This window comes from Mastomys coucha, unplaced genomic scaffold, assembly GCF_008632895.1.
Source record: "Mastomys coucha isolate ucsf_1 unplaced genomic scaffold, UCSF_Mcou_1 pScaffold16, whole genome shotgun sequence".
Taxonomy (NCBI): Eukaryota; Metazoa; Chordata; class Mammalia; order Rodentia; family Muridae; genus Mastomys; species Mastomys coucha.
In genome coordinates this window covers 75,206,489-75,219,380 of record NW_022196898.1, presented here as the reverse complement: position 1 = coordinate 75,219,380, position 12,892 = coordinate 75,206,489, and the positions used below count along the sequence as shown (strand labels likewise).

Below are 12,892 nucleotides of genomic sequence, written 5' to 3'. Positions count from 1 at the left end.
ACAGGCACACGCACACACACAGGCACACGCGCACACACACACACACACACACACACACACACACACACGCACGCACACGCACACCGAAATATGCTCTTCTTTTTGTCCTGCAGCAATAGGCGATGTCTCTCTAACATGTCTTAGTTATACATTGAGAGGTTCGTCTTCCCGTGGTCAAAGCCATGTGCCGCATGGCTACTCGCAGGCACTCTGGTGGGACCAGGGGTGGAGGATATCAAGTAGCAAAATACATGGCTGCCTCAAAGACAGGATCATGTACTATGGTGACTTTTAAAAGAAAGGGAGTAGTATTACTGTCATGATCTTCGAAAATATCCAATAAATAATCTCTCTTCCTTTCCTGGATTCTAAAAAAAAAAAGGAAAATAACACAAAAGTGTGGCCAACAAGATATTAAATATTGTCCTGTGCATGCATGTGCTTGTGATTTATATGTGTATAGAAAGTATGGGTACCCTGTCCCTTATTCCGTTGAGACAGAGACCTCTTATTAAAGAAAGGTGAGGGTGGCTCCCACCATCTTCCTTGGGGACACGCCTCCAATACCAGGACCACCTCCCACTAAGCCCTACCTCCAGAAAGTATTCTAACAATTTCCAGTACCCCCACCTGGGAACCAAACCTTTTCCACATGAGGGAAAGTTTTAACATGTAGACTACAGCACACTGTTGAAACTCTGCAGAGAGTGTTTTCTTACTGTTGACAAGAGAAAAATTCTGAGATATTCTAAATGTAAAGACTTATTTTTATTTTTATGTTGTGTGAACATGTGGTGTGTGTGTGTGAGAGAGAGAGAGACAGACAGAGACAGAGACGGGGAGAGAGACAGAGAGAGAGAGAGAGGCAGAGATAGGGAGAGAGACAGAGAGAGACAGATGAGAGAGAGAGAGAGAGAGAGAGAGAGAGAGAGAGAGAGAGAGAGAGAGAGAGAGAGAGAGCAGGCACTGGATCTCCAACTGTCGTTAAAGGCTGATGTGAGAGCTGTCTACTGTGGTAATGGGAACCAACCCTGGGTAGTCTGTGAGATCAGTACATGCTCTAACTGCTAGGCCATCTCTCAGCCCTGATATGGCCTAAATTTAATTAAAAGGACTCAAGGATGGACAGAAAGGGGAGCAGAGGAGATTTACTAGTCTACAAGTTCAGGCCAGGAGGAACAAAAGTCATTCTGAAAAAAAAGTCATTCTTTAAATATCCTTTAAAATCTTAACTAAAATTCTGTCATCACTGCTAGGTTACACCATTTCTCACTTATGGCCCGACCAAGCAGGACCGTGGGTCTCTGCTCCCATAGGGTCCCTGTGCTTTCCCACACTTTTTCTTTATAGCTAACATGTAAGCACCATGTGAATAACACATGCCTTGCTTCCCCAGGTTTTCATATAGAAAGTTGTCTTAGCCCATGTCCCACTGAACACTCTGCATTTGTTACCTAGACTTCCTGGTGAAAGGCGGTGAACCTGGCCAAAGAGTTGGTCCTTCTATTTTGCTAGAGTCTATAACTGCTACTAAGATCCTCCAAGATGCCCAACTCTCTGAGTTTGGGTTGAACTCTTTCAGTGTGTTGAGTTGCATCCTGCTTAGATCAGCAACTTCAGCAATCTTGACTACATCGATGGTACTGACAAGCATGACTATCAAGTAATTGACATCTGTCAGACCCCTCTAAGCTTTCTTACGGCTAAACCGCAGGAACTCAGTTGATCTTCCCCTTGGCTTTCCTGTACCAAGCTCAGCTCCTGGGCCCAGGTCTTGTAAAAGTAACTTCTGTGAGCCTCCTGGTTTCCCTGTTGTAAATGGGAATGATAAAGGAAGCAGCCTGGGTGTGGGGGGTGGGGTTGCTGTGGCAATTGGGCAAGTTATTCACAGAATGTACTTAGTGCTGTGCCCAATGCCTCGTTTAGGGCTAAGGCTTAGAATGTGGTTGTGAAGCAAGCACTGCTGAGTGTGTAGCTTGATGAAGTCAGAAATCACTTCCAGTGCTTTCCAGCCTTCATCTGGGAGCAAAACTGCCTAGAAAAGACCCAGGTGGATTCAGTTCAGAGCTCTCAGAAACTGGTGATACCCTCACTTACACTGACATATTCTCAGCCTTTCTAATGCTGCTCTCATACAGTTTATGTCGTGGTGACCCCCTCCCCAACCATAAAGCTATTTTCATTGCTACTTCATAATTGTAATTTTGCCATTGTTATGAATTGTCTTGGTGAGGGTTTTACTGCTGTGAACAGACACCGTGACCAAAGCAACTCCCAAAAAAGAACATTTAACTGGAGCTGTCTTCCAGGTTCAGAGGTTCAGTCCATTATCATTAGGGTGGGAACACGGCAGCATCCAGGCAGGCACGGTGCAGGAGGAGCTGAGAGTTCTACATCTTCATCTGAAGGCTGCTAGCAGAATACTGACTTCCAGACAGCTAGGACTAGGATATTAAAGGCCAGGCCCACAATGACACACCTATTCTAACAAGGCCACACCTTCTAATAGTGCCAGTCTCTGGGCCAAGCATATACAAACCATCACATGAATCATAATGAATCTGTGTTTTATAATGATCTTAGCTGACCACGGTAAACAAATTGTGGGGTCGTGACCCACAGGTTGAGAAGTGCTGCCCTAACAGATGACAGTGTTTTCTATAGAAATTCACCTTTTTAGTTTTACTTGTCTTTCCTTTTATTTTTATTTTTTCAAAGAGAGTCTCTGGCCCATATCAACCTCTAACTTAACATGTAGCCAAAGGTGACATTCTTCGTTGGCTACCACATCTGGTTTATGAGATGTGGAGATTCAAACCCAGGGCTTCATGTGTACTAAGCAAGCATGCTGACAACTGAGCCCAGCCTTTGTTTTCACTTCTCTCTCATGTTCTACTTCCAAGACATAGTTGTTTTCCTCCTTTGTTTTTCTTCTCCCCCCCCTTTGTCTATAAACATTTATATGTGATTTATAGTAACAGGATAATGAAAATTAAATTTAAATTTTGAGCTAATATATTGTCTCTTAATTAAAATATATAGAATAAGGGCGAGTGTGATGACACATATCAGTAATCAAAACACTTAGAAAGTTGAAGTGGGAGGGAGGATCAGGAATTCACGCCAGCTTATGTCAAATACATGTGTATAGTCTGCCTAGACTCTTTCTGTTGTACTGACTCCTGCCGAAGATCAATCAGTGCAGGCTCATTCCTTCTCATTAGGAAGGCTTCTTTCTGAAGTAAAGGTCAGTTGAAATGAACGCCAGGTCAACGTGTTCGGCCCTAAAAATGGGGCAGCTACCACCAAGCTCAGGGATCATTTCAGAAGGACTGTAGGAGCCAGAACAGTGGACATCTGCAGTGAAACAGTGTTTGCTGGGCACAGCAGTGCTGTTGCCCGTATGAGCTCACAGCAGCGGTGACTACATACACAATACCTGCACGTGACCAGGCTAGCCATAATCCCAGCATGGATGAGGAGGTGGATCATGATGTTCCATCGCCGGCTGAGGAGCTATTGGCAATGGATGGCAGGCAGTTGGGGGGGGCAGAGGCTTTTCTTCAGGGATGGGGTCCCTGGCCATGCTCCAGTGGATTGCCTTGTGCCCAAGCACACTAAGTGGACTCAGTGACTTAAAAAGAGTTCATGAAGGAAGATTGGAGACGGGGAGAAACAGGAGAAGGGCGAAGGGGTGGATCGATCAAAACACATTATATTCATATATAAAATTCTCAATCTCTCCTCTCTCTCTCCCCCCCCCCGCTCTCTCTCTCTCTCTCTCTCTCTCTGTGTGTGTGTGTGTGTGTGTGTGTGTGTGTGCCGCGCGCGCATGCACACATCCACATCCAATAAATGAAGGTAGGTGTTAAGAAATGGATGTGAAAAGCTCCCACTGGTATAATGATGCCTAAAACTAAGAAGGTCAGGAGTGGTACAGTCTGGTATGAGTGATCTCATTAATGAGAGAGAAGGGAAGAGTACTCGAGAGACTGAGCATCAGTTCATGTCCATGTATGCATAAAAGGAGCACACACCCGGAGATCTCACCTGAATTGTTGTCAGGGAGAAGGGAAGTGAGAGAGGTCAGAGGGGAGAACAGAAAGAAATCTAGTAAGGATTTGGGAAATGGCATACTTTAACTCTACGCCCACTTCTGCATTGTTTTAAAAAGCAATACGCACTTCCCACTGGTATGGTTTTAGATGTAAGAGGAAAATCCTATGAAGACGATTATTTTATCAAGCGAATTGAACTTTTTCCCTGGTTGTTGTTCCCTTCTTAGGATTTTATCGCTTACTAAAGTATGCTTCTCCCATTAGCTACAAACTTGGTTCTTGTTTTAATGAGAAGTACCTAGATGGCTAGGCTTGGTGCACGGCGGCCTCCTTTTGGGGGGCCTGCGGTGTTCTCTGGTTCATTATGTCCTGTGGCTGCTTCTGCAGGCGGCCTTGCGAGCCTCCATCCTTGTCCAGGACTGCGCTGCCGCCTCCGCTATTGTCTTCTTGATGGACCGGTTCCTGTACGGACTCGACGTCTCAGGAAAACTCCTGCAGGTCGCCAAAGGCTTGCACAAGCTGCAGCCCGCAACGCCCATCGCCCCGCAGGTGGTCATCCGCCAAGCCCGGGTCTCCGTCAACTCAGGTGGGCTCCATCGCTTGGCGCCGGCTGGTCCCCAGCCCGCTTGCTCCCGGCTACTTGACCTTCTACGGGCGCCCACGGGCGCCTGCGGGCACCGGCGGGTGCCACCTCGGCCGCCCCAGCCCGCGCTGCCCCTGCACCCGCCTCTCGGCAGGCACAAAGGCCTGGCGTAAAGGGTTTCAGAGCCAAAAGCAGTAGAGAAAATTGTGAAAGGGTGTGGAAAATACTAATTGGGGCCTTTGTCTGCTAACAAATCTGTCCCGCTGCTTTCAAACAGGGGCATCTGAATTGCTATACTTCTGACCAAGAGCTTTTAAAAAGCAGATTAGAAATCGACTCCTTTCTCTTAGCGCTCCTGTCTCCTTTCTGTAGGGCCACTTGACTAAGCCAACAATGGAGCTGACAGCCCAGTGAAGCAATTTGAGGGGTTTTCATCATTGAGAACACCGGTACAGTACCTGATTAGGGTTGAAAGTATCTTTTTTCCCCCTGTCACTTTGAATGAAATGAAAACTGAGGCTGACAGGCCAACTTAAGACGTAGAAGGGGACTATGGGTGGGGTGGGGGCTGGGTGTGCGGCAGCACAGGCTGCTCCCACACAGGTCTGGAATTATTTGAATTACTTACAATCTGTAAATTTAGAGTATGAAAACAGAAGTCAAATCACCCCTCTCAGAAATGACCAGCCCCCACCCTCCCACCCCCAACCTTTTTTTTTCTTAACTTCAGCTATTGCTATTATTTTAGTAATCTCTTCTGTAAGAGGCTAGTTTCTTTCCTTCCTTTCTTTTGAAAGGGAGCTGCAGTAACTGTACTATAATTAGTTATGCAGTAACTAAATGGGACAACTGTCTGATGCAGAAGGGACAGAGATAAGATAGCACCAGAGAAAGTGGGCCTGTGGAAATTGTTATTTCAAAGGCCCAGGTTCAGCTCCTTGTAGAGCCACTTGCCTAGCGTAGGTAAAGCCCTGAGTCAAGTCCACTCTGGCAAGTTCTAACTGCATGGAAATGGTGCTTGTGTCTTATTCTTGACTTTCCGAGAGTAACTCTATAGAAAGCTGAACACTGGGAAAATGTCTACTTCCAGATGTCCCTGAGGCATTAAATGGTGGTTGGTGCATGAGGGAAACCTAACAATAAACGTAGTTTCTGGTGGTTTCCAAGGACAGTGGTGTGTGAAGAGCTTGCTGTGGGGGACAGGCCAGTGATGCTACATGCAACAGCAGAGTTCTAATGTCGGCTCCCATCGAGTTATCCTTGCAAGAGAGCAATGGCTCATATTTTGTATACACAGATATGATATGAAAACAGAGGTCAAATGATAGGCAGGTGTGTCTACGGCTTTGCCTTTTTGTATGTTTTTACATTTTTTATTATTTTAATTTGTTTTATTCTTCCTATATGCTACACCCAGACTCTACACACACACACACACACACACACACACACACACACACACACACACGCACACGTGTGTGTACACATTTCAAAATACATTCTAGATATGAAAATAACAGGTGTCAGGGAGACAAGTGAAAAGTTCTTGGGCCTGCTGCTCAGCTCGCTCTGAATCAGGAAGCAAACATTTCAAACTACAGTGCCAAAGAAAGTCACAGACTTCTGGTTCCACAGAGATGGAGGGCTGAGCCAGTGCAGAACCTTCTCCCATTACAAACATGTATACTATGAAGTAAAGATTTTTAAGCGCCTGTGATATAGTGGGCGTTCAGGGTCAGAACCCTAGACTATGGCTCACAACACACATCCAAAGACATTTGTGTGGAACATAGTCCTAAGGAAAGAGGTTGTGGTTTGAATCCCTACTCAAAGACCAAAGACTGGACCCTGACTCACCCAGGTTAAAAACAAAACAAAACAAAAACAGATGCAGAAAGGTGGAATTCCTAAGGCTTTGCACCGGCTGTGAAAGGAGCAATGGTGGCTCTCCCAGCCACTGGAGAAGTTACAAAGAAGGTTGCTCTCTGCCCAAGCTTTGTGCTGAGACAAAACACATAAACTTTCCAAAATAAATTAAAATCCAAGTCTGTGCTGAATGTAAGAGAGGAGTTTGAATTTATCTGAACCACAAAGCTAGAAATCTCCACCAGGAATAACAATAACAACAACAACAATAATAATAATGACTCAAGAATGAGGTCCATACTTCTGAAGTCCATGAGAAAACTAAGTATAAACTGTGCTGTGGAGAAACAACCACACACGAAGGCATGAGAATCCCACAGCAAAGTATCCTTGGTGAATTAAAATTCACAAGGAGAAGAAGAAAGAAAGAAAGGAAAGAAGGAAGGAAGGAAAAAAAGAGAGAAAGAAAGGAAGGAAGAAAAGGAGTAATCAACACTATATACAATAAAGAGAAAGTAAGGTTCATAAGTGAAAGAAAACATACAGAATAAGGAGAAAGGCTCAGTCTTAAAATTAGCATGCTCAAAAAAATATGATGTCATAACAAAAGAAAACAAATTTACTAATTTGAAAAAAAAAAAACTAAGTAAATCAGACATGCATGTTGACTGAATCAGCCAGTGGTACTATATACTTGAAGGTAGAAGGATCAGTTTATTGCCAGTTTGGGCTATGAGATCCTGTCTCAAAAACAACAAACAAACAAACAAAAAATAGCTGGTGAATTTACAAGTCAATGTAGTTATCAGCCATCAGTTACAGGGGGAGAACAACCCACAAACAAGCAGATTATTCATGTCCTGTTGGTTTTTGTTTTATTTGCTCCCTAGATAAAGAGTAAAGAATTTAATTGTAAAACAGTGTCTGGAGCCATGGCTCTCAACCTGTGGGCAGTGGGGTCATATCTCAGATATCCTGCATATCAATATGTACATTACAATTCATAACAGTAGCAAATTACAGTTATGAAGTAGCAATGAAATAATTTCATGGTTGAGGGTCACCATAACGTGAGGAACTGTATTAAAGGGTTGCAGCATTAGGAAGGTTGAGAGCCACTGGTCAAGAGAACTGGTGAGCCCAGAGGCTCTCTCCATGGATGGACCAGGCTTCTAGCATCTCATGCCTAAGAAGGATGCCCAACTGCTGAAAACTGTTGTTTGGGTCATGGCAAGCCAAGTGAAGTAAAAGGGAAACAGGTTTTAAAAAATAAACTTTCAAAAGTTATGTACTTGCTAGGTGAGTGATGATCAAGTCTTTCGGTCTCCTTTCAATCCATTCATAAAAAGGAGCAGCTACTGGGGCTCTGAAACAGTGCTGCCTGACTGCTATGTGTCTGTGATATTCTGGGGATGTGATGAAATGGCATCAGATTAGAGTTCTGCCTCCGAAGGTCTAGGGCTGATGCTGCTCACTGGGGGAGCCAGGGACCAGTTGATATCATGTGCCCGCTGAGCCCCCAGGGACCAGCTGACATCATGTGCCCACTGTACCCCCTTACTATGTAACTGGTTACAGCCTGGAAAGGAAGTTGCAGGTTACCTGGGTGCTCCAACCCTGGCCTCATCTCCTGTGTTCCTGCAACAGCTCCAACAGCAGGAGGGAAAGACACAGAACTAAGCATGAAACGTAAAGGACATCCTGAGAATTAAGAAGGGAGGTGCAAATGTGAAGAAGTCTGAAAGCTAAAAGAGAATTTAAAAAACAAAACGATAACATATAAGCATGAAAGGATTTACAGAAGGATCAAGTAGATCTAGAAGAGGGACGAAACTGAATGCAGTGTGGCAAAACTACACAAAAATCAACTATGAGAAAATTTTAAAGGAAACAGGAAGAAAAGACAAATCATTAACATGGAAAACAAAATTAGACATGACTAAAAGCATTGTATCAGGAATAGCCCATAGTGGCCTGGAAGAATGGCTTAATAGTTAAAACTTCATACTGCTCTTGCAGAGGACCTGGGTTCAGTTCCCAACACCCATGGTAGGTGGCTCACACCACCTATAACTCTAGCTCCAGGGTATCTGATGCCCCCTTCTGGTTTATGTGGGCACCTGTCCAAACACACGTATACCCTGCCCACTCCCACCCTCTCCCCAAACACACACACACATACACACACACACACACACACACACACACACACACACTCAACATAATTATAAATAAAATAAATCTTTCACAGGCATGGTGACACATACACTAATCTCAGCACTCAGGAGGCAGAGACAAACAGATCCCTGAGTTTGAAGCCAGCCTGGTGTATGATCAGAGATCCAGGCCAGCCAGGGCTACTTAGTAAAATCCATTCCAAAACAACAGCAACACAAATCAAAACAAACAAACAAAAATATAAAAAGCAGTCTAGAGAAGAAGAAAGAGAAGGAGATCAAGAACAAGAATAAGAACAAGAAATACTCCAGAAAGCATTGGAATCAACAGAAATCTAAGACAAAATAACTTGAACCTAGAATTTTATAACCAGCAAAATTATCATTTAAAAGTGTGGGCAAGTTTTAGAAGATGGTTTTCCTAAGGAGAAAATCAAACACAGAAAGATGGACCATTCACTGTGCCAACTAGTAAGATGCGCAGTGTCTATTTGACCAGGTGTCACTGCTAAAACAGATCACAAGGCCAGATCATGGTCAGGAAGAGAGGAAATGAACTCTGTGATCTACTGGTTAGTAGGGGGACAGGGATGAGGATGGAAGATAATACTGCAATCTTTAGAAACACAACCGACACAACCAATCTGTGATCAGGTAAAGCTGTAGGAGACAATGACATTTGGAGGGCTTTTTTGTTTTTCTTTTTTGTTGGTGTTTTTTTGTTTTGTTTTGTTTTTGTTTTTTAAATGTATGTGTATGAGTGCAGGTACACAAGGAGGCCAGAATTGGACATCACATCCCCCTGGAGCTGAAGTTACAGGAGACTGTGAGCCACCCAGCATGGGTCTGGGACCCGAAATCTGCAATGCTTTTACCTCAGTGGTTCTCGGCCTGTGGGTCACCTAAGACCATCAGAAAATACAGATATTGACATTGCATAACATAGCAAAATTAGTTATGGAACATCAATGAAAATGATTTTTATGGTTGGGGTCACCACAGCATGAGGAACTGTAATTACTATTACTACATAAATACAATTTTATGGGAGGCTGAAGATTTCATCTTCATTTACATTTTATGTAGAGAGGCATAAATGACTCACCTATCTTACATTTTGCATAGCACCTGATGTATGCAATCCATGGCATGATTGTAGAGTTGGAAATGGTGGCAGATCCACGGTACATAGATTTAAATTCTTCAATGATGAGGAACTGCATTAGAGTCCCAGCGTTAGGAAGATTGAGAACCACTGTTTTAACTGGTGAATCGTGACCTCAGTCCCTCTGACGGTTACATTCAAAGGAAGAGTAAGAGAAAGAGGAAGGGAAGAGCAAGCCTTGGAGACATTAGGAATAATGACTTTCCAGGCCCAAGGAGTTGTGAGTCTGATGACCTAGATGTGAAAGCTAGGCGTAGAGATCACAGAAGCCACAGGGTAGCAACTGTGACAGAGCAAGATGAGAGAGAGAAGAGCGAACTTGAGCCTGAGCACAAAGCGGGAGGAGAGTCCAGGCTGGGAGGGGCTTCAAGTTAGGTGGAAGGGGGGGATTAATGAACGAGCTGTTGAGTTTCCTGCTCATGAAAAATAGCAACCTGTAGATAAGATCCATGTGGTAGTAACCAAAACAAACAAAACAACTTGAAAAATAATAAAATGAAGGTAACTCCAAATCTGGAGGATTAAGGGGGGATATTGTATGTAAATTGGACTCTTCTTGGGCAGCTATAATCTTTTGTAGTACAAGCTTTCACAGAGAGAAGACATGTCACCTTTGACCTTGGTTTGCCTCTGCCATTCAGCATCTCTGTATCGATAAAGTAAGTGTGTGTGTGCGCGAGAGTGCGTGCATGCGTGTGTGTGTGTGTGTGTGTGTGTGTGTGTATCTGATTACCTCTTCAGATACTATAACTTCCCAGTTTACCAATCCTAGAAACTTATCTTTCTTTCTTGGTTTTATATATGATGTAGTTATTGATTGAAATGTTAAATCTGAGTGTTCCCAGAAGAGGGCAGAGTCCCTGTAACAGAGCATCAGTCCTAGAGCAGAGCTATAATTAACTACAGGGATGTCTGAAACCAATTCTGTGCTGTGTGCTTGCTTATTCTCAGGGAAGCTGTTGAAGGCAGAGTACATCCTGAGCAGCCTGATAAGCAACAACGGAGCGACTGGTAAGCGTTGGGAGTTCGAAGTTGGCACATTTTCCAAAGCACGTTGAACACGGCTCTAAGAAAACTTTGAGCTCAATGGGCTCACATACATTTTTGGCTTTTGGTTCTTGAAATGTGTGAACAGCTACAAGAGGAAGACAGGATGGGATGTAGATACGTCCTTTCATTTGTGGCCCTCAACACTAAGTCAGTGTCTGCATATTCTGTCTTCTACACCATACACACACCAGACAAAGCCACATACGCACACAAACACATACCCTATACAACTCTCCCACACAACAAACACACACCCCAAATACATACATACATACATAAATACTCACATACATACATACATACACACATTCCCTTCACAGTTCCCCCACACATACACACATACACGCACCACACAACAACACACATCTGCATATGCACACCCTATACACACACAGAGGAATTAGAAAGAGAACTGTGCAGTTCGTCAGAACACTTAAGAGCCTGATTCTGTTTCCTACCATTGACACCATCCATTTGCCACCGACTGGGCCAGCTGACAAAATAAAACAAAATGAATAATGGAGTACATAATACAGTATATTGTATATGCTAATACAAAAATTGAAAACCTAACCTGCTTGCCCACAGACTGCAGCTCAACGTCTCAGAACTTTACTCACCTCACACAATGACCACCATTAAAAAAATGTCATAGCCACTCACTGCTCCGTTTACTCAGCCAATGGCCAGCCTGAGTGTCAGCCTGACCCTCCCTGTCAAGTCTCATGACATGGGTAATGAATTTTTTCCTAAGATTTTCATCTCTGTGGAGTCATCACCTTCAGTATGGAACTGGCCCTGAAGCCTTTGAGACAGACACAAATGGTGGGTTCACTTTGGGCCGGGCAACCTGGGGTTAGAAACCTTGAGAGCCTTCGAGACAAATAGCACTGAATCTGGGACCTGAGAAAGATGAGGAACTCTTAAGAATCCAGAGAAGAGGATCCCAGGTAAGGACAAGGAGAGTACAGGTGCTTGAAGCAGGAGACACAGATGAAGGCCCTAGAGACAGAGAACTGTTGATAAGACAGCAGCTGAGCGTCGGGTCACGGGAAGTGGAGCTGTCTCTCAAATCTAAGTCATGTGTGTTAATGAAGACATCTATGAAAATAGGTTTCTCTTACCAGGCTGTTTCCTTACTGACTGTAGGCTATGTATTCCTTTCATTGCAGGTACCTGGTTATATAGGAATGAGAGTGACAAGATCCTGGTACAGTCGGTCTGCATACAGATCAGAGGGCAAATTCTGCAGAAGCTAGGTACTGGCTGACGTCAATCGCTATCCCTCTTGGGGCTCACGGCAGAGGTCGGCTACAAGAACTTACTGCAGAGTTTTCTTATTATATCTGGCTAAAGCTGTCACATCCCCCTTCCCTTAGCAGTCCCCTTGAGAAGAGAATGACATTAGGATACCCGGAGCTTAACTGAGTGTGCCTGTGCACACTTGTGTAGCCTGCTGGGTAGACTGAGGATAGAGAAGAGCTTGAGGCTGGAGGTTAGGGCTAGCCTGGGCAGCATAGTGAGACCTCATGTTTAAAAAAAATCCTGTAATTGTGTAAGATTAGTAAGAGAAAATATATTTCTGTTTTGTTAATGAAATTTACAGTTAGGAATCGGAGCTATTCACTGACTTTCATTACTCATCCATTCCTTGGGATACTTGCAAAAATTTTTTTGAGCAGTTTAAAACCCTAATTAGACTAAAGGATAAACCAAAGCATTTGAAATGTTTAATAAAAGATGGAAAATATTATTCTTATAGTGGAAATGACTGTAAATTGTGTGTGTGTATGTGTGTATGTGTGTATGTGTGTGTATGTGTGTGTGTATGTATATGTGTGTGTATGTGTGTGTGTATGTGTGTGTATGTGTATATGTGTGTGTATGTGTGTGTGTGTATGTGTGTGTATGTGTGTGTGTATGTATGTGTGTATGTGTATATGTGTGTGTATGTGTGTGTGTGTATGTGTGTGTATGTGTGTGTGTATGTGTG

The 12,892-nt window shown here is 43.7% G+C and overlaps 1 protein-coding gene across 11 annotated transcripts in view; it reads left to right on the top strand.

The window, feature by feature from the left end:
• Alpk1 (alpha kinase 1) overlaps nt 1-12,892 on the top strand; it is a 103,213-nt gene that overhangs the window by 73,247 nt on the left and 17,074 nt on the right. For 10 of the 11 annotated variants that reach the window (XM_031375455.1, XM_031375449.1, XM_031375450.1 and 7 more), the window contains 3 exons: nt 4,446-4,644; nt 10,801-10,860; nt 12,072-12,158. In XM_031375455.1, the coding sequence (XP_031231315.1) occupies nt 4,446-4,644; nt 10,801-10,860; nt 12,072-12,158 (346 nt within the window). Of the gene's footprint in view, nt 1-4,445; nt 4,645-5,048; nt 5,091-10,800; nt 10,861-12,071; nt 12,159-12,892 lie in introns of those variants that run through there. The other variant, XM_031375459.1, reaches the window with a different exon arrangement.